The sequence below is a fragment of the Bos mutus genome, chromosome 1, assembly GCF_027580195.1.
Source record: "Bos mutus isolate GX-2022 chromosome 1, NWIPB_WYAK_1.1, whole genome shotgun sequence".
Lineage (NCBI taxonomy): Eukaryota > Metazoa > Chordata > Mammalia > Artiodactyla > Bovidae > Bos > Bos mutus.
In genome coordinates this window covers 155,640,560-155,667,651 of record NC_091617.1, presented here as the reverse complement: position 1 = coordinate 155,667,651, position 27,092 = coordinate 155,640,560, and the positions used below count along the sequence as shown (strand labels likewise).

Genomic DNA, 27,092 nt, shown 5'->3' with positions numbered 1-27,092 from the left:
GTCCTAGGAAGGTGTGTCTGGACACACACACACACCGTTATGTGTCTAATTTTATGTTTCCACAGACTCGAGGACCCCTCCATGCACCCCTTCTCTAGATAAGGTGGTGGGGCCACTGTTTCCCTCTGCCCAGCACCCACCGGGCGGGAGGCGTCACGCATGGAAGCAAAGGACAGAGGGCCCACAGGCCGCTGCCCCCTCCTGCCACAGCCTGCGGCTCTCACAACTTCCTGACGGAAGACCCAGAGTCTTCCGAGGACACCGAGCCCTGCGGCCCTCCTCCTCCCAAAGGAAGGACGGGGCCGGGAGGCTTCTGTGTGCTTGGTTTGCATCTTTGCGATTTGCGAGGACGCAGACTTTCATTCTCTTGGCTTCTTTATTTCTCCTTGCCCTGTTTTGAGTTCTTTTCCGTAATAGAGGGTGGTTTTGGGGACGAGCACCAGGCTCGCCACACTAGTGCACAGTCAGGAGAACACCATTTGGATCACTGGGGAGCCTTGTCGCTGGTGACGTGGGGACTGATGTGTTTTCAGATCCAGCCCACCGTGCCCTCTGGGTATGAACACAAGGAGCTGATGGTGACATGTTGTCACACGTGCCAGGGTTTGAATTTGCTTGTATTTTCGTTATGGTTTTTGTCTCTCTGTCTCTAAGAGAAGTTGGCCATTAGGTTTTAATTCCTGTAACTGATGTCCTCAAGAGGCTTCCAGCCGAGGTCGTGGCGGCCATGAGGAGCATTGGGAAGTGCGCCCTCTTCCCTCCTCTGAGGGTCTGGGAGGCCCTCAGGCTGCCCGCCTCATCTTCATCCTGCCCGTCCTCCACCTCACCTCGTCCTGCTGAGATGACTACTGCACCCGGCTGCGGGGGGCCCCAGGCGCCCGTCTGGGCCTCTTGGCTTTCCTCACTGTGGAAGGGCTACTGCCCATGTCTCTTGCTTGTGGGGGTCTCACCACCCCCTCTCCAGGCCTGGGCTCTCTGGGGTCTAAGCTCATAGTTTTGAATAGCTTCGTTTATTCATCTGGAGTGACTGGGCTGGTCCCGCACCCCCCAGCCACCTGGCTCTTCCCTCCTTCTAGTGACCTTCCCCCTTCTCTTTTCTGATCTCTAACCAAAGACCATTTTCTGGTTAAAAACTTACATTTAGTTCATCTTATGTAAGAGCAGGGAGACAGATTTGAGAACTTTCTATCAAAAATGATTAAAGGTTTTTCTTGTCTAGACAGCTCATCTTCCTGCAATGGATAATAGGATATATTAATTTTCAGTATTTGATACATAACCTTACTGACGGCTTTTAAAATTATAACATTACTTAAGAAATACAGAGATCACATTTGTTTGGGCTTTAATTAAGAGCGTCTGAGAATGTGTTAGTTTGACACATGAATCGGATCCAAGAGGTTGATGGCTGGCCCAGGTTTATGTAACACAGGGACGTGACGGTGGAAGCTGGCGCTGCTGTCACTCAGGGACATGCGTCCTTAGGGCAGTTTCCGCATTATTGGTATTTTTAGACCTTGCAGTGAATGGTGGATCCCTGCACTCCCTGCCAGGGCTGCTGCCCCAGCATCTCTGCTTGTCCGCTCTGGTCTGTACGGGTCTCAGAGTCTTGTTCTTTCTTTCAGTTACAGGAAGCTTCTGAGTTTTGCTCTGCGTGTTAATTCTTCCTGTCACTCTGCCTTCCATACTTGGCTTGTGCATTTCAGTCTGGAGAGCGTTTTGTTTTCTCCAGTTGTTCAGTTCATGATCCAGTCCGGGTTTCTTGGGGGAGTGGCAGGGCCTTCCTTGTGGGTTTCCTGGTGTCTGTGGGCAGCGGCTGCAGACTAGGGGCAGGCAGGCATCCTCTGGGGCAGGTCCCCCTCACCTGCTGCTCTGGGTCCTGTTGTTTGTCGGCTGTGATGGGGTGCGAGGCTCCACTCTAGGCCAGTGTGCCTTTGGGGTCCCCTTGGCAAAGACACCTCCTCTGCTCACCCATTGGTCTCGCTGGTTTGTCCTGAAGGGTGCAGGGGCCGAGGACAGGGCGGGCTCAGAATGCCTGTCCCTCCCCATCTGCTGTACCTGCTGTTCTGGTGACCAGGCCTCTGCCCTGTGCCCAGGATGGAGTCACTCCTGCTCGGGGCTGGTGATGCCAGTGCTGCCCGCAGCCCATGTCAGCATCAACTGTCCTGGGCCCGAGTGTGGAAGGGCAGGGGAGGCCGGGCCTTGGGCGCTGGGTGACGGCTCGCTCTGTTCCTACCAGCCTCTCTGGCCCTCTCTCGCTGCCTCTCTTCCCTCTGTGCGCCTCTCCTTCTCTTTGGGTGTGTGTCTCTCTCTGTGTGTCTTTCCCTTTCTGGGTCTCTCTCTCTCTCTCTCTCTCTTCCACTCCATCTCTGCTGTCTTCCAGTGGAGACCCAGGGCTCATTCCTAGTGTTGGGAACATTGGGTTTCTCTAAAAACGATCATAAAACAATAAAATATATCCAGACAGGGGGCAGCCTCCCACCTACTTAATGAATTGTTTTAATATTTGCAACATGCTTTAATTGCCCATGAAGCATTTGATTGTTGAAAGTTTGAAAAAAAATAACATTTCCTTCAGGTCATAAAAATATTTCCAATAACGTTCATCAGTTCACTTTAAAAAATAAGTGGGGTTTTAAAATACAAAACAAAGTAGTCTTTTTTTTGACGGCAGCCTTTTTGGGGTGCGGTTGACGTATGCCCGGAACCTGCACGTGTAACGGGAGCAGCTGGCTGAGTGTTGAGCCCCAAGGGACCTCGCCCTGTGAAGGTGGTGAACGCCCCCACCCTGCCCTGTCCTGTCACGGTGGATCCTGTGCAGCTCCTGGCTCACGTGGATGGGACCAGGCCATGCGTCCCTCTCTGTCTGGCTCATTTCACTCAGCGCGATGACTCAGAGACCCAGCGTGTTGTTGAAACTGTCAGTGCTTCATCCCAAAGGAATCTTTCTTATGAGGGAAAGGACAGTACTCTTGCTTGCTCAGAAGGTGGGGTAGATCTAATTCACTGAGGAGAACAAAGTCCACTTCGACTGGGGCTATTAAGCCCCAAAAGTGGGGGGAATGAAAGGCTGGTGAATTGAGGCCCTGCTGGGCGGTCCCAAGGTCACGTGAGAACCTGTATCTGGCTGAGCCTTCAGGACCAGGCAGATCCAGTGCTCTCCCCTGGACCCCGTCCCCCTGGCTCAGACTGGAGTGGGCCCTGCTTGGGAGCAATGTCGAGGGTGGTTCTCGGGTGTCGTGGAATAAATGCACTGTCCGGAGCGTTTCCTCGCCGTGCAGGGTCTTGGATCCCCAACCAGAATTTGAACCTGGATCCTGGCAGTGGAAGTGCCGAGTCCTAACCACTGGACTGCCAGGGACTTCCAAGTGGAATGTAAGTAATACAAAAAGAGATGAAATCAAACCAAGGCCTCTGGACTAGAGAATCATTTCCTCGGGCAAGTCTTTCTTCATAGACTTCCCAGAGGAAGTGAGGGCCAGTGCCCCCCGCCCACTTCCCTTCCTTGGGTGTCCCCTTCCTCGGGATGTTTTTACATTTAAGTGCTTATTGTAGTTTTACCACATGAAGCTGCTGCTTGTCTCCACAATGGTCACATACCAGGATCGACTTGATTCTTCTGAAATCAGCCAGGGAAGCTTCTGTCATATCGGAGCTGCAATATCAATGCTCAGAGGTTTCCCTAGTTCAGAACAGTTGAAGACACCTGTCTTCTAGAACTTCCTTTGCATTTTCTCATGCTAGTTGTTGAAGAGCCGCTCTGCCCTCTGGGTGGAGGCAGGATCCTCCGAGTGAGGATCCTGACTCACTCGGCTTCTATGGTCTCCTCCACCCATAGGCCTCATCCCCGGGGCCCGGCCACTGAGCCTCCCAGTGAGAAGCCTGACGTTTCCATCTCTGTCATCCTTCTGCCCCCAGCTGTCCCGGCCTTACCCCTGGCATTGCTCACAGAGCTATCAGCCTGATCTTTCAGAAAACACATCCCAGATTCCTCTATCTCACACCAGCTTCTGCCGAGAGCCCCTCCCCTACCAAAGGCATCCTGAGGGGGGACTCCTGCCTTCAGTCTCAGCCTCAGCTGAGGGGCATCTGCACCCCCTGCCTGGCTCAGTGACTTGGGGGGCCCCTCCTGGCTCAGTGACTTGGGGTCCCCCTTGCAGTCCCTCGTCTGGTGCTCCCCTGTGATCCCACCTCCTGGTGCCCCCTCTCCCAGCCTCTCCTCCTGGTGGCCCCCCATGGCTGCTCTTCCTGGTGCCTCCCCTGTGGCCCCTCCTGGTGCCCTCCCTGCCCGCTCAGTGACTCAGGGGGCCCCCCCTGCGACCCCTCCTCCAGTACCACCCCCTGCAGTCCCTTCTCTGGTGCCCTCCCCAACGGCCCCTCCTCTGGTGCCTCCCCCATGGTCCCTTGCAGCGCCCTCCCTGCCTGCTCAGTGACTTGGGGTCCCCTCTGGTGCCCCTCCCCGTGATCCCACCTCCTGGTGCCCCCTTCCCAGCCTCTCCTCCTGGTGGCCCCCCATGGCCCCTCCTCCTGGTGCCTTCTCCATGGTCCCTTGTGGTGCCCTCCCTGCCCGCTCAGTGACTCGGGGGGCCCCCCCACGACCCCTCCTCCAGTACCGGCCCCCGTGGCCCTCCTCCGGTGCCTCCTTTGGTGGAAGATGGCAGGACTAGTTAAGCACTTGAAGCGGTGGTGGCAGCAGTGATGCGGAAGCACCCCTGTGTGGCAGCATCCCTCTGCTGACCGTTTTCGTCCCCTGCCTTGAGCCTGTGAAGCCTTGTGTCTCAGACAGTCGGCATCTCTAACATCAGGGAATCTGGTGTGTGTAACTGCATACTCACAAACGGCGCTACACACCTGCAAGGTAGAATGTCGGGGCAGAGTGAGCAAGTAAATGTCCGACTCTGTGACCCCGTGCAGTCCATGGGATTCTCCAGGCCAGAATACTGGAGTGAGTAGCCTTCTCCTTCTCCAGGTCTTCCTAGCCCAGGGATCGAACCTAGATCTCCCGCACTGCAGGTGGATTCTTTACCAGCTGAACAAGGGAAGCCCGGGAATACTGGAGTGGGTGTCTGCTTTGTGTATCTGCACACTTACGAATGGTGCTACGCGTCTGAAAGGTAGAATGTGAGATACTTATTTGGGGGCAGAGTGAAGCCTTGATTTCCAGTCAAGTAAAACTGTAACGATAAATACCACTTCTCAAGGGAATTCGAGAGCTTCATTCAGTCAGCAAGGTTCCCAAGGGCACAGCAGTCCATCGGGTGCCGAGCAACGCGTTCGTGTAATGGGACTAGTTCTGTGTTTGCAGTTAGTGCCCACGAGCTCAGCCCCACCTGACCCTGTTCCACCAGCACTGCTGTGGCATCTGAGCTCCATTTGTCAGCAGAATGGTGAAGCCCTGCAGAAACCCTTGCAGCCTGACTAATGAGTGGTCACGCTGCTGTCAGAGGAGGGTGTCCTGAGCCAGGCGCAGCCACCAGGAGAGGGCTCCGGGAGGTGGTGGCGGTGGCGCCTGGGTGTGTCAGGGACTGGAGACCATGGAGCCTCCAGCTGACAGGGCTCCTCCATGTCCCACCCTGTCCACCCCTTCCGGAGTTTCAGGGTGCCCAGGCCCTGCCCTTCTCCTGTGGCGTGCCGGGTGTATCAAGCCCGGCAGGATCTGGCTCCTGACCCTGTGCCATCAGCTGGCCTCCTATCCCTGCAGCCTGGCTCCCTGCGCGCCTCTTCTCCCACAGGGTCTCTCTTCTCTTTTGCAAGAAATAGGAAACCTCCCTGATGGTTCAGATGGTAAAGAATCTGCCGACAATGTAGGAAACCCAGGTTTGAACCCAGGTTTGGATCCCAGGAAGAACCCCTGGAGAAGGGAATAGCAGCCCACTCCAGTATTCCTGCCTATAGAATCCCATGGACAGAGGAGCCTGGCAGGCTGCAGTCCATGGGGTCACAAAGAGTGAGCCACAAGTGAGCGACTGACGCATGCACTTTCACTGGCAGGAGCGTTCCAGCTGCCTCTCCTGGCCTTCCCTGAGGTCCTGCTGCCCTTTACGCCCAGGCTCCTCGGCTCTCTTTGCTGCTGCAGTCAGTGCCGCTGTCACTGGTCTCGTCTGGTTCACAGTGCAGCAGGTATGGCTGGCCCTGGCCCAGCTTGGGTGTGAATGGGTCGCCTTTCCGTCAGTAGTAGTTCTACAGCACTGCGCTACCCGAGGACACAGGACCTGGGCACTCGGGGCACCACGCATGGCCGTGTCGTTTCCGGGTCATTCTCAGTTCAGCTGTGCTGGGCTCCATCGTTAGTGACAGTGCTCCCTAACACCGTGGGCACCATGGCGGGTTTGTCTTCTGTGCCTTGTAATTTTCTCCTACATCTGTATTATAAGCTGTGTGACTCCTACAGAGGCATGAGGGTCAGGAGAGCGGTTCTGATGACACGTCCATCCTCTGCCTTCCCTAGGGTAAAAGCAGATGTGTCTCAGTCTCCCTCGAGCTCCTCCTTGACCACAGCCCCTCCCCATGTGGACATGGCCGCTGTCCCAGGTTTCAAAATAGCACTGTGCTTGCCGTTCTCTCTACATCAGCACGGAAGCCTGTGTCCCTTGGAATCCAGCTCAACTGTGCCTGCTACTGAGCTGCCAGTAGTGGGGTCATGGGATGTCCTCGTGTGGCCCTCTAGGTTTATTAGCACGGAGGATCACATCAATAGATGTCCACGCATGCAGTCGTTCTCGTGTTCCCAGCACAAATCCAGCCGGATCACGCAGGATTAGTCAGGACTGCACTCGCTGATGTTTTGTCGCGGGTGTTTACGTCTGTCCCTGGGAGTGGTTCGGCTGACACCTCTTCCTTCCTCCTCGCACTTGGCAGATGTGTTCCTGCTGAGTGTTGGGCGAACTTCCTGGGGGAGCCACCCGGGCATGGACTGTTGTTCGTACAGTGATTTTTTTTCTCTCTTGATTGTACTTCTGTAATGTTGGTAGTCTAGTCAGATTTTCCATTTCTTCCTGAGTCAGCTTTGATGAGTTGCATTTTTCTTGGAATTTGCTCATTTTACCTAAGTTTACAAGGTTTTTGGAGCAGCTCCATTCTGGGGGGTCTCTTGCTGCTTAACTTACACACCCAAGACTCAGCTTCAGAGAACAGTCACGATGTTGTTCTGCTTGTGTCTTCATGGGTCAGGGATTTGCAGGGCGTGTGTGGATGGCCTGTCTGTGCTCTGCAGTGATGGGGATCTCAGCTGGGCTCGCCCAAATATCTGGAGGTTGGCCATGTGTCTGGAGCCATCATTTAGGCTGATGCCTAGGTTCATTGGTTCTTAGTGTCCTGCCCAAGGAGGCTTCGTGAGTGGCATGGGGTGGCACCTCACGCAGCTGGGTGATGATGGTTGGGCAACGCTGGGCACGGCTCTGGGCACTCGGCTCAGAACCTTTGTGCTGGACAAGATGGCTGTGTGACCGTAACCCCAGGCCTGAGGGGCTCTGCAGCGAGTGCCCGTCACACCTGGTGATGCTGGAAAGGAGATGGGGACGCCATGTGCCCTGTCCTCACTGACACGTTCTAGGGGCATCTGAGCCAGTCACAGCAAAGAGTTGTGGCGGAGCCTGAGGACCTGCAGCTGTGGCTATGTAGAGGGAGGGTCCTGGTGGCTGGGGATGGGGTCTGCACAGCTTGGCCGCGCTGTGGTCAGATGCACTGCCCGCCCGGTCTTGCCACTGCCCCTCTGAGACCTGCCGCTCTCCCCACAGACGTGGGCCGGTAGGTCTGCACTGGAGAAGCAGTGTCGTTTGGATATCAGTTTGTTTTTCAGAAAGAAAATACGGGTGCTCCATTGTCAGGTCTCATAGGTATATCAGCAAGTTCCATCGTCCCACTGGTCAGGAGGAAGTGATCTGAAGAGTTGTTTCCTGGGCTCCGCTCCAGACACAGGGCGGGCTGTTGGCGCTGACTGGGGCGGGAAGGGGCGGGGGGATGCCGAGCCCGCAACTCCAGGTCTGTCTGGACTCACACACGTGTGCACAGGCCTGCGAAGGTGGCATCTGCTCTCTCAGAAGATGGGTCCGGACAGGACTCTGCCCGAGGCCTCATTCCTTGGCGTGTGGTTGGTGCTTGTTTGCGCTGGCCTGTTGGCGAGTGGAGATCTGATGGTGTGTGTCACGCATGCCTCTGTCATGGCAGGGGGTGAAGGTGGAAGTTATCATGGGGCATCTGCTTTAAAAACCAAGAACACGTTAAGAGTAAGTGAAACATATCTAGGAGTTGTTCAGTCGCTCAGTTGTGTCTGACTCTTTGTGACCCCATGGACTGTAGCCCGCCAGGCTGCCCTGTTCATGGGATTCTCCAGGCAAGAATACTGGAGTGGGTTGCCATTTTCTTCTCCAGGGGTTCTTCCCGACCCAAGGATTGAGCCTGCATCTTCTGCATTGGCAGGCAGATTCTTTACCACTGAGCCACCAGGGAAGCCCCCATATTCAAGAGAGGACTGGTTTTTGGGGGGGCTGTGCTGTGCTGTGCAGCCTGCAGGGTCAGTTCCCTGGGAGAGGACTTTTCATGAGCAGCATGTGTTATGGAGTTGTTTTCCCTGGTGGCTCAGAGGTTAAAGCATCTGCCTGCAATGCAGGAGACCTGAGTTTGATCCCTGGGTGGGGAAGATACCCTGGAGAAGGAAATGTGCAACCCACTCCAGTATTCTTGCCTGGGAAATCCCATGGACGGAGGAGCCTGGTGGGCTACAGTCCACAGGGTTGCAAAGAGTCGGACACAACTGAGTGACTTTACTTTTTCACTTTGACTTCTGCAATGGTGGAAAGGCTTTATTGTTGGATTAAAGTTAACATGAAGCACGGGAACCGTCTGTTGCAGGGGGAAAGCTTTCCGGTCGGCATGGAGAGCTGGACAAGGGCCTGAAGGAAGACAAGGGCCTGAAGGAAGCTTGCCGAGCCAGCGCCACGCTCGGATCATCTCAGCTCCACCCACTCTGCAGGGCCCAGGCGGCACAGGAACACGAGGGAGTCACGGTAAGAGTGGAACCTGTAAACCTTTGCTAACTTTCGACTCATAAAAAATACCTCTGGCCCCACGTAAACTCATTAGTTAAGCCTTTTGGCTGGCCGTTTAAAATGCATTTTGTTAGGAGCTTCCTACAGATGGTCTGTTCCTGTCCTCACAGCCTCTCAGCTGGTGCTCTGCTGCCCCCCAGTGGCCGCCGCGGGTGGCCAAGGGCTGGGCATTACTGGGGACTCGCTGTAAAGCCTTTACCGCAGGTTACTTTCTTTGAGGTAATTAAAAGAACATTTCTTCGGTACTTATTGTTGGTGACTATTACATGATTCAGCGTCTGCTCTTGAGGGAAGCTGAGACGATAGCTAATCCCGGTAGTTAGTATGACGTAAGGTTAGTTTGTGGCCTGCAGAGTGACTGAGTCAGGAAGGTCGAGCACTGAACTTTCACATAGGTTTTTTTCTTGGGGAAGAAGTATTATAGGAAGTGGCTGCCAGGGGCTGCTGCTTGCAGAAAGAAGGCGTTCTGTGTTCGTCCACTCCCTTGCTGGGGGCTGAGGCGTGTCAGCCAGGACACAGCCCCCACTGGGCCGTGGTGGGCGTGGAGCCCATGGGGTTGCTTAGGGGCAGGAGATGTGCCATGCCTGACCACAGGGCCCTGGAATTGTACCTGGAAAGCCCCACCTGTCATTTCTGTGTCCTTAGACATCAGGAACATCAGGTCCCTGGTTTCCAGGGAAACCTTTAAAAGAGGTTTTGTCTAATCTTCAACTGGTGCTTTCTTTCTGTTGTCTTTTTTTTCCCTCTTGTACATAGCCAGCAAGTGTACGGAGAGGGCAAACCATGGTTACTTTTACCACTGCTTGTGCCAGTAGGATGGAGTTGTATTTTTAACCACAACTCATCTTTTAGTTCAATTAGTGATCTTAAACCAGTTTCTCTGTAGCCAGAGTTGATTGGGAGATGGTAAAAAGCCCAGACTGAGACCATGCTTCAGCACTGCAAGTGAGCTGGGGTTTACAGCCACCTCCATCCAGGGTGCTGTAGGTGCAACGCTTTTGTTTAGTCGCCCAGTCGTGTCTGACTCTTTATGACCCCACGGACTGTGGGTCACCAGGCTCCTCTGTCCATGAGACTTCCCAGTCAAGAATCCCGGAGTGGGTTGCTATTTCCTTCTCTAGGGGATCTTCCTGACCCAGGGATTGAACCTGTATCTCCTGCACTGGCAGGTGGATTCTTTCCCACTGCGCCATCAGGGAAGCCCCCAAAACATTGCCCTCTTAGGCCCATCTGGGATTCAAACCCAAGATCTCCTGTTTACTGGACAGGTGCTTTCACAGCTAAGCCACAGAGCCAATCATAATGTGATGTGAACTATCATTTTAATTATGCTGTTGAAGTGAATTGGAAAGTGTTTTTGAATGTGACGTAAGCACGCACTGAAGAAGCGAATTGTTTTCAATCCTGTGCACAAGTCAGTTGTCCCTGAAGGCACGGGAGAAAAAGCAAGGACAAAAGGTGGCATCCGAAGCAGAACGGAGAGCGGGATGGTCAGACGCCCGGAGTCAGGAATCAGGTCTTCTGCTGAGTCTGTGCTGATATGTGGTACCTGCAGAGTGGACACTTCACATTTGTTTCATAAAATGAGAGCTAATTCTAGCAACCGTAATCCCGTGTATTAATCTTTTTTTCACAGTGATTTGAAAAAGAAAAAAGCACGCAAGTTTCTGGCTGGATAAAGTATCTCTTGGCTGACGCGCTCCTGCTTGGTAGCCTCATTTGCTGTCTGGCGGGAGCGCTGCAGGCAGCCTGTATTTTTAGCTCCAGGCCAGTCCCTGCTGCCACCTCTCTTGCTCCTTAAACAGGCTGAAGTTGCTTCCTGTGCCTCACAGGTGAGAACACCTTCTGAGGCTGGGGCCTCTTGAGGTTGTGCTGTGGAGCCCCTGCAGAGTTTAAGGGCCCGTGTGCTGTGCGGGCCAAGTTGCTTCAATCATGTCTGATTCTTTGCGACCCTATGGACTGTAGCCCATCAGGCTCCTCTGTCCATGGGATTCTCCAGGCAAGAATACTGGAGTGGGTTGCCGTTCCCTTCTCCAGGGGATCTTCCCAACCCAAGGATCGAGCCGAGTCTCTTACATCTCCTACATTGGCAGGCGGGCTCTTTACCACTAGTGCCACCTGGGAAACCCTTAGGCTCCCTCAGGGGGTTAATTTGAGGGGGTCCCAGGGAGGCCTGGCTCTGCTCAGACACTGAGGCTTTCCTCAGTGTCTCATTGCCACCAATCCCCGCAGTCTGCTTATGACAAATATGTATAGACTCCCCCTCTAATTCTGAAATGAAATCATTAAACTTATGACCATATCCAAATGTAGTAAAAGAGAAATTGAGGACGCACGATGAACGGCTCTCATGTGGACCTGTGAATGTCCTGTGCTGCCCACACGCCTGTGGACGCAGAGCTGCAGGCGCTGCGATGCTGACGTGGGACTGCGGTGCCTACTGGAGTGGGGTGGCCCTCAGCTCGTGGACTGGCTCTCAGAGCTGCAGGATGCGGCCCTCTCTGCCTTCACACAGCAGTTATACTCTGGACGCTGGGTGTGTGGGGAGTTGTGACTGTATTGAAACAGGCCTGGTCTTGTGTCCCCATGAAGCTCTTTGTCACCTGCGTGTCAGTCCTTCGGGCAGGACAGTTATTTCTGGGATGGTCCTGCTTGTCTCACACATTCCCTCTCCCTATATGGTGCCCGAGCGCCCCAGCCCTGTGACGACCGGACCACGTCCACACGTGGGTACCACTGATAGGAGCCTTGGCAGAGAGAAGAAAGTGGCAAGGAGGGTGGCCTCCAGATCCTCAGAGGCCTGCTGGGAGTCCTGAAAGCTGGTAGCTGTGGGCCTGGGAGGGTCCCCTGGGGCATCAGGCAGGCCCTGGCAGGTGCAGGTGACCCCGGGTGCTCCTGACTAACCCCAGTGGGGGAAGCAGGAGGCAGCACTGCGAGGGCACCTAGTGCTCAGGCAGGTGGCTAAATCCTCACATATTGGGGTAGAAACTTGACTTTCCCCCCTCACTGTGATTTATTGGCGAACAGAATCTGTTTAACACAGATGACACTTCAGTTTACAAACATTTCTGAAGGTCAGTGAACTAAAGAAAAGTTTGGCTGAGAATGAAGAGTGTCTCAGTGTGCTTCTGGCATGAGTCACTGCTGCCGAGAAGGTGTCCTTGTGTGGCCTGCCTGACTCACCAGCGTCAGCTCAACAAGGGGCGTCCAGGCAGAAGCGTCCCTGTTTGTGAGGTCACGGGTCTCGGGCAGCCAGGGGCAGAGACTGGCCCTGTGGGACCCCGGTGCTGCCCAGGGATCCGAGGTCTGCCCAGCTCAGGTCTGCCAGTGTTCACTCTTCTGCTTGGGAACCAGGAAGCCGAGCGGGAAATGGATACTGCCGGGGACCATGCTCTTCTCCTGGAGGCTTCTGCATGTGAACCTTGGTGGTCCAGTCATCACTCACTGGGAAGCTTGTGTCCTGCCTCCTGGGGCGGCGAGGGCCTGCTTCCCCAGGCCATGTGGAGGAGACGCGCGCAGGGTCCAGAGAGCCCAGGTCGTGGGCGTGGCTGGCGTGGCTGGCGTGGCTGGTGTCGTGGGCGTGGTTGGCGCAGTTGGTGTGGCTAGCGTCAGGCAAGCCATACTTCCCCGGCCACCACAGGTCACCCGCCGGCTCAGTGCGGAGTGTGAACCCAGTTCTGTCCTTGGAAGCATCGGTGGTCAGCATGCCCATGGACTAACTTCTTGTCACTGAAAGAAACCGCAGCAAATGTCCTCCAGCTGTCTCAGGGTCAGGGCCAGATTCCTTGCTCCCGCTTTCACCTGGTCCAGAGTTTAGAGGCCCAGGGGCCCTACCCAACCCACGGAGTTACTTGTGGTTGCAGGATGCAGGCCTTTGGCCCCAACCCCATTCTTTCCTCCACCCTAATTGGGTGAGCCCACCCAGGGAAGCCAGCTGATTCGGGACCTTCATCGTATCTGCACATCCCTTCCCCATGCCTCCTGTGGCAGTAGGCCCGTCATGTCTGCAGCTCTGCCACCATCAAGGGGAAGGGAGAAGCAAGGTGTGGAATGAAGTGTGGCGCCACTGACGGGGAAGAACTTACTGCACCCGCACGTGGTTGAGGTGTGTGTCTGAGGTGTGTGTGCCTCTCAGGATGTGTATCTGATCGGTGTGTACCAGACAGGCAGAGGCCTGCGTGCTCTCTAAGCACATAATGCATACAGGCCCCTGCAAACCAATATGGACAAGACAGTGGGGAAAAAAGGGCAGGAAAGCTTGCACAGGTTTGGCACCAGAAATGAAATAGGGGTGGCCAGTGAACATATGAAGCAGTGCCCACTGGCAGCGAAACCCAGCATGTCTGGAGGTTGGGCCAGCACCAGCCCGAAAGCCACCTGGGGATCCTCCCGGAACCATCCCCAAGGTGGGCACCTGGGCCCCAGGTGGGCCTGGCATTCTACTTCTGGGGCCTGTTCCAAGATATGTGCAGCCTAGAGACTGAGACCCTGGCAGCAGCCCTTGACTGAGTCTGTGTACGTGGACTTGAAGCCAGAGTGGAGAGCTGGTTCCTGGGGAATCCTCCCCTGCTCACCCTCTCCCCATTCCTGCTGCTTGGCACTCCCGGTGCCCAAGGAAGCCCTGAGGGTGTTACCGCAGCTGTTGTCTCAGCACTCAGTGCAGGATAGACAGTTAGAAGCTGCTGTGAGCATACTCACAGGGAGACCTTATGGGCTCATCAGCAGAGCCAGGAAGTCATTCTGAAACTGCTGGCCTGCTTCTGCGCCTCACTGCCCATCAGACAGGCTGGGAAGGATGGGGGCCTGCTAAGTGGTCAGGTGCATGGAGGGTGCTGCAGATGGACTTCTGGGGGGCTTGGGGTTGGGGCGAGGCTGGGATGAGTGGACCAGGGCCTGGAGCTAGGGGGAGGGAAGAACTCCATCTTCTCCCCCCACCTGGACTTCACCTTCTGGGAGGGCTGTCCCCAGGCTGTCGCCCCTGCCGCGGTCCAGCTCCGGCCTCCTCCCCACCCCTCATGGTGGGTGATGGCGCGGACCAGGCACTGGGTTCATGATGTCCTGGCTGATCTTGCATAATTGGGGGTGCCCCCTTCAATGTCCTGGGCCCCTAACGCGCCTTCTTTCTCAGCTCCAGGGCCTCAGGTAGGGGCTCAGATGGCAGGGAATGTCTGAGTGAAGCTTCTTAGCACCTGCAGCAGTGTTCAAGGAAGATCTCTGTTGCACTCTGGACCCAGTCTGTCATTTATCTAGCAGATACGTGCCTTCCACCTGTGGGCAGGCACTAATGGAGGCCCTTGGGACCTGGAAGCAGAGGAGTCATGGTTGCCACCAGGAAGTGCTGACTGTGAGGGGGACCTGCAGGCCAGGGGTGGGACCTCTCCCAGGGGGCAGCATCCCAGCAAGGACCCAGGAGGGGACCCCATGTGCCTTCTCTGCATATCCCTGGCTGAGGGTGGCTGCAGGCAAAGTAGTGCTCAGTTAACCTCACGAGTGGGCTTCCCTGGGGGCTCAGACAGTAAATAATCTGCCTGCAACGTGGGAGACCTGGGTTTGATCCCTGGGTTGGGAAGATTCCCCTGGAGGATGGCATGGCAACCCAGTCCAGTTTTCTTGCCTGGAGAATCCCATGGACAGAGGAGTCTTGTGGGCTGCATTCCATGGGTTTGCAAAGAGTCAGACACAACTGAGCAGCTAAGCCCAGCGAAACTCAAAAATATGACTCGGCAAATAAAAATCCAGTTGCCTTTGCAGTGTTGTGTGCCGTTGCATCTGTTGTTCTTGGAGATTAATTGGTGATTTTTTTCTAGCTGTTTTGAGCTCTAGTCAATACTAGACTCAATACTAGATAATAGAATCAGACACTTAAGACTGATGTGTAAAAGAAAAATTAAGAGATTCATTTATATTGTTTAGTCGCTAAGTTGTGTCCACGTCTTTGTGACCTCATGGACTACAGCTCACCAGTTTCCTCTGTCCTCCAGTATCTCCTGGAGTTTAATCAGATTATGTCCATTGAGTCAATGATGCCATCCAACCATCCCAGCCTCTGTGGCTCGATCATTGTAGATACAGGAAAATCTGGTGTCCTTTCCTGTGTCCTCATGGAGGGAGTTTTAGAAATACTAGCATCGCCCTCTTGTGGATGGGTTTATTACGTAGTCACCACTCTAAAATCTGAAAGGCTGAATCTATGAGACCCCCTGGCCCTCCTGTGCACATGGAGAATTCTAGAAGATTGATGTTTCCTGACCATCTTATGAATGCACTCTTGGCTGTGCCCAGGACGTTGTGGACTGCTGCTGGGTTTGTGGTCCACGTTTTGAACGTGAACTGGGACATTCCATGTGGTCTCTCATCACTCCCAGGAGTTTGTCAGGTGGCAACTGGCAGCAGTGATGAGAGCTCCATGGGCCCAATTCTGGAAGAACAAAGCCCAGAGCCGCTTAGAGGACAGGGCGGGTCTCTTGGTTCCTGGGGGTCCTCAGGCCTCTGCAGTGCTGCGCAGGCAGGCCCTGGAGGACGGGCGTGGCTGGGGGTGGGTAGGAAGCAAGTGATGACAGTGGTGTCTGCTGCTGCTGAGACGAGAGTGGGGGCAGAGGCCGGCGACCTGCACTCTAGGCAGGGCTGCAGGCTTCATGGGGGTGGGGAGTCCTGAACATTGTGTATTTTCCAAGCAGATGGTACGGGGACATGGGCACGGAGCAGGGGATTGGGGACAGGAGAGGATCCCAGCAGCCTAGTGGGCCCAAGTGGGCTGCAGCTGTTGGGGTGGGGGCATGGAGGGCACTTTAGCCTTATCATTGGGTCGTGCCTTTTTTGTTCAGTGTTATCCTCTTCTCCCTGCATTCTTGCATTGTCTGGGGTGGTGGAGCGGGCAGTGAGAAGTGGCTCCAGTCCAGTTTGGACTTCGGCCTCCATAACACAGCTCTGTGCTTGAGGCAGTTTGCCGGCTTCCCAGCCCGGTCTCCTTGAGTGATATGTCACCCGTAGCAGTGAGAGCTGGTGGCACCGTCCTCTGCTGTCCTGATGAGAGAAACCGTGCTTTCCAGTCTTTTCCAACTGATTCATTCTGTGTTTGGAATCCATGCATTCCTTCTTGAAATCCACATACCTTTTATTTCAAATTGAACGGTAACTTTCTCATATAATTTGTGTTTTTTTTCCTGGGATTTTTTTTTTTAAAAGCTGACTTTATTGAGATATAGTTGACAGGCAATAAAAATCACTTTTCTGTGAGCAGTTAGACGTGTGCTGACAGTGTGTGCACTTAGCACAGCACCGCCGTGTCTCCTTCCTCCCAGAGGTGCCCTCTGGCCCGCTCAGATGTCCCCATCCACCCTCATCGCAGAGTGGCCTTGTCTGTTGGTGGTATTCTATGCCATTGCCTGCCACGGACAGAGAGCCAGGACGTAGCAGTGGAGAGGGCGGACCGCACTGTCCAGCATGCCCAGAGCTCCAGGTGGACGCCTTCAGACAGTAGGTGGCGCTGTGGGGTCGTGCCGAGATAACGAGAGAAGCCTGTTTCCCATCCTGAACCCAGATACCAACTTCCTGTGGGAAGTCTGCGGGAAAGTTTCGGTTCACTGGCTTTGTTTCAACCGTTTTAAAGGAGCCAGGAGACAATGGCATGGAATACTTATGGCTGGTTTAGTTTACTGAATGACCTGATTTATACATTTTATCAAATAATTTATGTTTAACTATACTAATAAATTGAGTCTGTGTTACAGACTTGGAAAGCACAGTTGCATAATTTGTTCTCATCTTTAAAAAAGTATTGCTTTGCTTATTTATGTGTAACATAATTCTGTAGTTCTACTGTTTTAGCTTAATATTTCACATAGGCAATAATTAAGAAAAAATGCAAAAGAAAAAAAAAATCCCAGTCTCTACTCTCAAGTTCTAAATGTGTGGTAACAGATTGCTGATTTTAATAAGACTAACCAAAATTTGTATGTGTGTGTTTGATCTGTTGTGAAGACAACTCTTCACTAAGTGAAAAAATAATGTGACTGCTTAAGGTTTAAAATTCCTCTTCCATAAACCCGTGTCTTGCAGCCCTACGGCTGTGTTGAAGCCACGCCCACTCTGTTGTCCTGTCCCCACCCTCACTTGCTCTGCTGAGGCTGACCTTGCAGCACTGTGCACCAGGGAGGGCAGGGGGCGGGGGGCGGGGGGTCAGGTCTGGCCAGGCAGTAGCCTGGGTCCATGGTGTAATCCAGGGCCTCCAAGTCGTGGCTCAGATTCTGCCTATGAGATCCCAGGGTGCTAGACTTTGGGGATGAAGGCATACTCCAGCCAGTAGAGATCCCTGCGGGCCAGAGTGAGTAAGGGACCTGTTCCCACACCTCCCTGTGAACGTCCGTCCCAGGATGACACTCACATCTCCTGAGGGCCTCCTGGCAGTTTGGGGATACAGATCTGCAGGTGGGGTGAGGCCTGTGGGCTGCCCCACCCTGGAACTCGGGGTCTCTTAGGCTCCCACCTTTGTAGGTGATCAGCTTGAGGGACCTGAGATGGGTCACCCCCTCTCAGACTGGGTGACACCCTGCCACTGCCCTCCAGCCCATCTTCATTGCCTCAGTAACCAGACTGCTTTGGTCTCGACTCCGTTGGTGCTCTCTAGTCATGGATTTCAGTGACAAAGATGTGGGTTTTCGTTGTTGCCTTTTATTGCCGTCTCCTTGCGCTTGGCATCCATTTGGTGGTAGATTCGGATCTTCACACCCTGAGATGTTTCCCCTCTTGCAGCTCTGAGTGTGCCCCTCGTGTGTCTGTTCCTCAGGCTTATGAATTGCATGCCTCAGGTGCCACCTGCGGTCCAGGCTTTCACACCTCTGGTCTCTTTTCAAGTTGTTTCTTCCCCTTCAGTCTTGCTGATGTTTTTAGTCAAATCTGGTCACTTTTGTCCTCTTGGGCTCCAGAATCACTGCAAATGGTGACTGCAGCCATGAAATTAAAGGATACTTGCTCCTTGGAAGAAAAGCTGTGACCAACCTAGGCAGCATATTAAACAGCAGAGACTTTGCCAGCAAAGGTCCATCTAGTCAAAGCTCTGGTTTTTCCAGTAGTTATGTGTGGATGTAAGAATTGGACCATAAAGAAAGCTGAGTGCCAAAGAATTGATGCTTTTGTCCTGTGGTGTTGAAGACTGTTGAGAGTTCCTTGGACTGCATGGAGATCAAACCAATCTATCCTAGAGGAAATCAATCCTGAATATTCTTTGGAAGGACTGATGGTGAAGCTGAAGCTCCAATACTTTGGCCACTTGATGCGAAGAACTGACTCACTGGAAGAGACCCTGATGCTGGGCAAGATTGAAGGTAGAAGGCGAAGGGGATGACAGAGGATGAGGTGGTTGGATGGCATCACCAAGTCAATGGACCTGAGTTAGAGCAAGCTCTGGGAGTTGGTGATGGACAGGGAAGCCTGGCATGCTGCAGTCCATGGGTCACAAAGAGTCAGACACAGCTGAGCAACTGAACTGAACTGAACCTTCCTTGTACATACATACGTTCACATCAGCTCTTTCACCTACGCATACCCAGTTAAAAAACGACAACCCTGGAATCATTTATAAATAGAGCAACTAGGCCAGAGGTTTTCTACTCTAGATTGAGCAAAGTCACTCTGTCTTCTTTGAAGAACCAGCCAGATTTACTTTGTATTTCAAAAAGTTTATGTTCTAATTTGTTATTAATAATGAGTAATAGCTAAAGCATTTTAAAGGATACTTCAAAAACTAATGTTTAAAGAAAAACATACATATATGTATATCTATGACTGATTCATGTTGATGTTTGAGAGAAAACAACAAAATTCTGTAAAGCAATTATCCTTCAATTAAAAAATAAATAAATTTAAAAATATATACAGTAGAGGAAAAATACCTATCCAATCATGACTATCAATTGTGTACTCAGTTTAGCTTCAAATTTATGTTCAGACTTGATGGCAGTGTTTATTTCAGACTTTCTTTTCATCTTTAGCTAGGTGTCTGAGCCCTCCCCACAGCCCAGGCCTCTTGGGTTTGAGAGGCCTCTGCTGCGGGCACTCATCCACGGGCCACCATGGCCACTTGTGGATCACCTCTGTCATCCATGGAACACTTGAGCCATCTGCCTACCACCATCTGTGGCTACTTCCTTGCCTGACTTTGTTCAGTTGCTCAGTTGTGTCCAACCCTTTGCAACCCCATGAATGGCAGCACGCCAGGCTCCTGTCCTCCACTGTCTCCTGGATCTTGAGCACTGTCTTGCTCAAACTCATGTCCACTGAGTCAGTGATGCCATCCAACCATCTCATCTATCACCACCTTCTGCCCTCAGTCTTTGCCAGAATTAGGGTCTTTTCCAAAGAGTCGACTCTTCCCTTCAGGTGGCCAAAGTATTGGAGCTTCAGCTTCAGCATCAGTCCTTCCAATTAATATTCAGGATTGATTTCCTTTAGGATTGACTGGTTTGATCTTGTAGTGCAAGGGACTCAAGAGTTTTCTCTAGCACTACAGTTCAAAAGCATCAATTCTTTAGTGCTCAGCCTTCTTTATGGTCCAACTCTCACATTCATGTATGACTGCTGGAAAAACCATAGCCTTGACTATAAGGACCTTTGTTGGCCAAGTGATGTCTCCATTTTTAAATATGCTGCCTGTTTGTCATAGCTTTTCTTCCAAGAAGCAAGCATCTTTTAATATCATGGCTGTAGTTACTGTCCCCATGATTGGCTATTGGAACTAATTTCAGGGCCTAATTTCAATTCAAGTGTCTCCCCACTTTTTTTTTTTTTTTTTTCAGATTCAACACCTGCTTTACCTATTTGAGCTGTGTAGATTCTTATTTTAATCCAAAGTTCCTTGGTAAAGTCACTTTAAAAGAAAATGGAAAAAGCTTGCTTGAATCCGTGATCTTAACTGAGTGGAGCAATGTTGCAAGTAGACTGACAACTACGCTCACCTTAGTCTGCTGGAAACTGTTCTATCAGAGAAGGTAGAAACGTGCAATGTTAAAGAAATATGGGCGTGTCATTTTGACAATACTGTAGAATCTTAATACACTAAAAAAGTAAACTTGAGTAGCTGTGCTTTTGCTATGTTGGCTGTGTTGCAGAGGTTGAAGCGCTGGGTCTGAGCTGGGCATGTCCTGGATTCTGAACAGGGCCCTGCTGCCTGCCCAGTTGTAACTGTGGACAGGTCACTTAGTTTCTCCAGCTGGCAGGCTCCTCTGTAAAGCGATGCTGCTAATGCAGGAGCAGCTACAGCTGAGGGTCCCCGCCCTCCCTGCGCACTGTCCTCATGTGGTCTCCCCAGCAAGCCGGAGGGAACCTTCACCGTCACCGGGGAGCCAGGAGGGTGAGAAGTTCCTGTGGCCCCAGGCCAGGAGGAGGTGGAGCAGGGCTTCAGCCCGGAGGCCCCTGTGATGTAATCAGGCTGCACTGCACCACTCCCCTCACAGAGGCTTGACTGGCATCCCTTCTGGCCGTGAAACAGCTGGTGTTGTGTCCAGGCTGCCCCTCGTGCAGTCATTGCAGTCTTCTTTACTGAGATTTGGTGATGTTCAAGTGAGCTAAAGCACGGGCAGTGACCGACAGGCGATGGTCAGTGGATAAACCTGTCCTACGCACACCAGCACACCACCTCGTGGCTGCTCCCTCTCCCAACCGCCCAGCAGCAGCGTGTGTCGCATCCACACTCAAGACTCTCGCCTCCTCTTTGTGTAGGTGAGTCCCACACTTGAGTCTCCAGCCCAGACCTTTCTCTTGCTCTCTGTACTCAGACCCTGGGTCCCCCCGCATCTTCTGGGGGACTACCTCATCTCCAGCTTGGCACATCAGAGTGAACTCCCAATGACCTGCCCCCATCCCCCACAGGCCTCTGAGCTCAGCGGCTCCGTCCTTCTGGGCTCTCAGGCTGAAAGCTAGGCATCCTTTCTCTCTTGCCCCAGACCCGAGCCACGAGGCCGGCCTGCCTGCTGCGCTGCTCCACTCCACTGTGGAGTCTGGCTGTTTCTCACCTCGCCACTGGTGGGCTCCGAGCCGCTGGGGCTGTTAGCACTGGCCTCCTGCCCTGTCTGCCGCCTCAGCCCTGCCCCGCACCCACTCCTCCCCAGAGGATGGCCGGACGAGTGAGTGAGCGAGTGCTGCTTTTCTTATTAAGAGATATTTCTCAGGTGCCATAATGTTAATATTAAATCAAGTACTGTTACAATCTCCCATGTGTTGATTATATATGAGTAACTAATGAATAACTGACTCATTTAAAGGGTTTAGAATTCTAATAGAATAAACTTTTTTTTTCCTTCTTGTAAGAGTAGAAAAATAGTTTTCAAGAGTCTTATTCTAGATTAATAGTCTAGGAGCATTAAATTTTGGTGTCTTTACTCTAAGACCTGGATAAAAATAAAGTTAATTAGGTACCAGGAATGTCAGATGCTAAATGGTGTCTGACTATTTATGACTTTTTCTTGGAATTCAGTAGTTATTAACTTGCAAAGATGTGACAGCTGAAGTCCAAAATTGATGTATTTTTAAATTAGAAAAAGAGCTTTGAAGTATTTTTTTAGATTATAAACTGTCAATTTAATGGTTCTGGAATCCCTATCTGAAACAGCAAATCATTGCCATTCTGCTGTGAATCTCTTGATTCTCATGAACATGGGAATTCTATTTTTACACTTCTCTTAAATAATCCTAAAGGTGGAAGGAGGAAGTGGGAAGAAAGAAGACTATGATAGATGCAGAGAGAGGTCATTACTTCACCTCTGGGGACTCCGTGTGGAGTGGCTCTGAGATAAATTAAGACGAAGAGAGAAGCATGGTGCTCCTTGAGGGCGCCGCCTGACCACAGCCACAGGCTCAGCATGGTCAGGGCCCCACTTGCCTTGTCATTCTGGTGGATTCTGCCTCACGCTTACTCTTGAGAATATGGCATTCATTACTTGATGAAGATTCATTGTGCATTGGGTCATGTCATTTGATGAGAAAAGCAAGCTGTCAGTTTATGAAGTGAAGGCTGTATGCTTGTAACTGCCGCTTTGCCTGCCTCTTGATAAGAATGTAGAGCGGGTGTGAAGTGGGCTTGTGCACATGCTTGTAGGAAGCTAACTTGCCCTTGTGTCTCATGGACTGTTACGTGCCCTTTAGTTGAAAGGAACCTAAATGGACTCAGTGTCATCACACCAAGTGTCTTGAGAACCAAACTGTGTCCTCTTGCACCCACGGGATCATCGTGAGCAGTGGGTGCCCTAGAGAAGCGGGCTGCACACATGCCCTGCAGAACATGGTAGCACCCACTGGGGTCTGGAGGGATAAGGCAGTGAGAAGGCCTTTTGGGGAGTTTGCATGGGGACAGCTAACAGAAGCAGAAGATATTAAGAGGAAGTGACCAGAATACATAGAAGAACTATACAAAAAAGATCTTAATGACCCAGATAACCATAATGGTGTGATCACGGACCTCGAGCCAGACATCCTGGAGTAAATGTCAAGTGGGTCTTAGGAGGCATCACTACAAACAAAGCTAGTGGAGGTGATGGAATTCCAGCTGAGCTATTTCAAATCCTAAAAGATGATGCTGTTAAAGTGCTGCACTCAATATGCCAGCAGATTTGGAAAATTCAGCAATAGAGCCCCAGGAAGGGAAAAGGTCAGTTTTCATTCCAATTGCGAAGAAAGGGAATGCCAAAGAATGCTCAAACTACTGCACAGTTGCACTCATTTCACATGCTAGCAAGGTAATGCTCAGAATCCTTCAAGTTACAGTTCAATAGTATGTGAGCCAAGAACTTCTAGATGTACAAGCTGGATTTAGAAAAGGCAAAGGAACCAAGATCTAATTGCCAACATGTGTTGGATCATAGAAAAAGCAAGAGAATTCAAAAAAACATCTACTTCTGTTTCATTGACTATGCTAAAGCCTTTGACTGTGTGGATCACAACAAACTGTGGAAAATTCTTAAAGAGATATAATACTAGACCATCTTACTTGTCTCCTGAGAAATTTGTGTGCAGGTCAAAAAACAGCAGTTAGAACCAGACATGGAACAACGGACTGGTTCCACATTGGGAAAAGTGTATGTACGTCAAGGCTGTACATTGTCACCCTGATTATTTAACTTCTATGCAGAGTGAGTGAGTGAAAGTTGCTGAGTTGTGTCCAACTCTTTGCGACCCCATGGACTATAGAGTCCATGGAATTCTCAAGGCCAGAATATTGGAGTGGGTAGCCGTTCCTTCTCCAGGGGATCTTCCGAACCCAGGTCTCCCACATTGCAGGCAGATTCTTTACCAGCTGAGCCACAAGAGTACATCATGTGAAATACCATGCTGGATGAATCACAAGCTGGAATCAAGATTGCCAGGAAAAATAACAACCTCAGGTATGCAAATGATATTACTCTAATAGCAGAAAGGGAAGAAGAACTAAATAACTTCTTGATGAGGGTGAAAGAGCTTAAAACTCAACATTCAAAAAAATAAAATCATGACATCCTGTCCCATCACCTCATGCCTAATAGATGGGGGAGAAATGGATACAGTGACAGATTTTCTTTTCTTGGGCTCCAAAATTGCTACGGACAGTGACTGCAGCTATGAAATTAAAAGACACTTGCTTGTTGAAAGAAAAGCTGTGACAGTCCTAGATAGCATATTAGAAAACAGCAACATCACTTTGCCTACGAAGTTCCATATAGTTGAAATTATGGTTTTTCCAGTAGTCGTGTATGGATGCGAGAGTTGGATCATAAAGAAGGCTGAGCACCAAAGAATTGATGCTTTTGAACTGTGGTGTTGGAGAAGACTCTTGAGAGTCCCTTGGACAGCAAGGAGATCAAAGCTGTCAATCCCAAAAGAAATCAACCCTTCATATTCATTGGGAGGACTGATGCTGAAGCTGAAGCTCCAGTACTTTGGCCACCTGATGCGAAGAGCCGACTCACTGGGAAAAACCCTGATGCTGCAAAGGATTGAAGGCAGAAGGGGATGACACAGGATGAAATGGTTGGATGGCATCACTGACTCAGTGGACATGAATTTGAGCAAACTCCGGGAGGTAGTGAAGGACAGGGAAGCCTGGCGTGCTGCAGTCTGTGGGGTTGCAGAGTCGGACATGACTTTGTTGTGTTAGCAACTGAGTAACAGCATGGGAACAGCGAGGTGGGGCAGAGTCAGCCACACAGGACTGGTCGGTGTGGGTCGTGCTGACAGGCTCCAGGCTGGAGTGGTGACTTCTGCTGGCCTGGTCCCTGCCTGAGGGCCTCAGGATGAGGCAGAGGGGTCTGGGGAGAGGTTGGATGGTGGTGGGCACTGGGGTTTGCACTGCTCCTGGCTGAGCCCTCTGCTGTCTCTGGGAATTGGCTCATTGGGAGGGGGCAGTCTCTCTTGGGGTCAGCAAGGCCTCTCCCTGTGCCAGAGCATCAACAAAAAGAAAATAATGTGCTGTGTGATGTATGGATGCCACATGGAAAAATACTGGACAGAGTCCAGAAAATCAGAGTTAGCGTGACCGCCTCCATCAGCCGCATGAACGGCTGGGCCTGGGGCTGGGGACAGTCCCTGGGCTCTGCCCACCAAGCCGGCCCACCGCTTGGGTTTGCGCTCTAATCCCCCGCCCCACCCCAACCCCAGGCCAGGGGTGGATTCTGTTCCCCTCGTGCCCACTGCCTGGAGCCTTGGGGAGGGGGCTGTGCAGGGCAACCTCTTCTGTGGGGCACATTTGGATGGGCACACCCACAAGCCTAAGGTAATAGGAGCTGCTCGACGTGACAAGACATGGCTCAGCTCTGCGTACAGTTGGTGAATCCGGTGTTAATTCATGTACACCTTTGGAATACTAAATTGTAAAAGGGATGCTGGCATTACTGGGAAAGAAACTATTTTTTTTTTTGCAAGACACAGTCAGTCATGTTGTAAAGAAGAGTTTGACACATTGATTGACTTTTCTTTGGCTGAAGGACTGTGCCATTCACGTCCTCCCGGCTGCAGCTGCCTTTTGTTTGGAGGACAGGCCCCCCTAGACGTGGGAGAGCGTCGACACCGCCTGTCTGGATGAGGGGGGCCAAGGGCGTGGGTTGTGCTGGGCCAGCCCGAGTGCGGGCGTCCCATGCCCCGAGATGTGCCTCTGTGTGTGTGTGTGCGGGTGTATAACTCTGTGTGTGTGTGTGCGCGCGCGTGTGCCTGTGCACCTGGATGCATGGGAAGGGGCGAGTGGCACTGCCTGGCCTGGCTGCCCACATGCAGGTTGGCAGCAGTGTCCCCAGACGGGGTCCTGGCCCCTGTGTGTTCTCCCTGGCCGCGTTACTTTGTGCAGTGTGTTTTGTGAACTGGCCTCCTGGCAGTTCTGCTTCATTACTTGAGGGTTCTGTGTGTTTTGAAGATGCTGGGCTTTTTCAGGTCAGATTCTGTTTGCTGGGGAGAGCATGTCTCTCCTCCCTTTCAGGGTCATGTCCCTGCTTGTGTTTCAGGGCTGAGGGTCCCGGGCCACCCTCCAGCTGGTGGCCCCTCCGTCTGCCTCTGATGAGTGAGCCTGGGGCGGGGGAGGAGCCGCCCTCCCACGTGTCCCCGGCGGCCGTCGCAGCTGTGCAGCTCCAAGGGTTGGCTGAGCGTCCACCCCAGTAGCTGCAGGGCCAGACTAGGGCCGGGCTGCCCCGGGCTGGCTCGCTCATCACGGGGACACAGGCTATGGGGACCGTCCTCAGCATCAGGGGCCGCCGGTGTAAGAGGAGGCGCAGGAGACGCTCCGAGAGGAAAGGTGAGTCGTCCTCTTTTATTCTGAAATGCAGATCCTGGATGCAAATGCGCTGTGGGAATGTGTTCTGACTTGTGGTGCTGTGAATTCATCTTATTGATGCCAGTGATTCCAGCTCTCCATTTAAAGCCCTCCTCTTTTTCTCTGTTGGCACTTCATAGAATGTCAGTGAGGGGCCAGCTTACAAAGGCAGATTTAAAGAACATGTCTAGAAACATGTCTAGAAATCCCTTTGGCTTCCAGGTTTAAAGTATTGTTTGCAAAGACGTTTATGGAATCTCAGAAGTGTGCGGCTTGGAGTCCTGGGGGATTCTCCCTCTAGAGACGGGCGCTCTGTGATTCCCCTTCTGCTGCCACGCTTTCTCACTGACTTTTCCAACCTTAAAACTGCTCTTCATGCTGTTTGCCACTGTTACGTGTTTGCCTTTTTAAAAACGCGGAGAGCGTTCCATTCACCACTTCAGATGATTTCGGTTTTTAATTCAATTTAATGTGTTAAGATGTTAAAATCATTATTTTTTTCTTAACACCAGATTCAGAAGTTGCCCTTGACTATAAAAATCGCACACTCCTGGCCTTGGGGCAAATCGCTGCTTTAACAGATGTTGAGAGTTTGCTGTTTCCATGTAACGTGCGTGAACTAACAGAAAACATCATCAGTGCAAAGACGCCCCTACTGAGGGAAAAGCCAGGTGTTTTCTGGGGGCCACCTCGTTACCCAGCAGCCGACAGGGCTGGAATGGGTCTTTCAGGAGCACCGCATCTTTGGGGTCTTCTGCAGCAGGAGACAGTGACCTCTCCAGGAAATAGAATGAGCTTGTTTTTAGTGCATGTCCCGAGAGGAGGAAGAGGAAACCCACCTTGATACTGGCAGTCTTTCGACACCACAGACAATCACGCTAGTGGGAGCAGTAGGGCTGGCTCACAGTGTGAGGCCTCCGGGGGTGCCGTGCCCACGTGCTTGTCCAGGGTCCGAGGGCACCGGGTGCTGCCTCAGTGTGTCCCTGCTGCTCCCACCCCGCATCTGGGTGACAGCATCAGTCAGGCGTGGGAGAGCAAGATGGCAGAAGACAAGCAGCAGGGAACTGAGACAAAGGCAGGAGCCCAACTGCAAGAATTCTCATCCAAAGACCCTAAATTTAGACTTGCCACCTTTTTCCCCATGGTCCTTCATCACTAGACATTTAAATTGGAGAAAGTTTTGAGAAGCGTAAGAACAGTTGTGTCATCATTTGGAACTTGCTGTGACTCACGTGGTTTGTGTTAGCCCCACCGTACACAAATTCTGAATGTCTTCACTCGTG

At 52.1% G+C, this 27,092-nt stretch overlaps 1 protein-coding gene across 5 annotated transcripts in view; it reads left to right on the top strand.

Moving 5' to 3' along the window:
• ADARB1 (adenosine deaminase RNA specific B1) overlaps positions 1-27,092 on the top strand; it is a 90,056-nt gene that overhangs the window by 12,475 nt on the left and 50,489 nt on the right. For all 5 annotated transcript variants that reach the window (XR_011465699.1, XM_070378189.1, XM_070378212.1 and 2 more), the window contains exon 2: positions 8,851-9,005. Coding sequence is in view for 4 of the 5 variants with exons in the window: in XM_070378189.1 (XP_070234290.1) it covers positions 8,851-9,005 (155 nt within the window). In the remaining variant the exon portion in view is untranslated. The remainder of the gene's footprint in view (positions 1-8,850; positions 9,006-27,092) is intronic.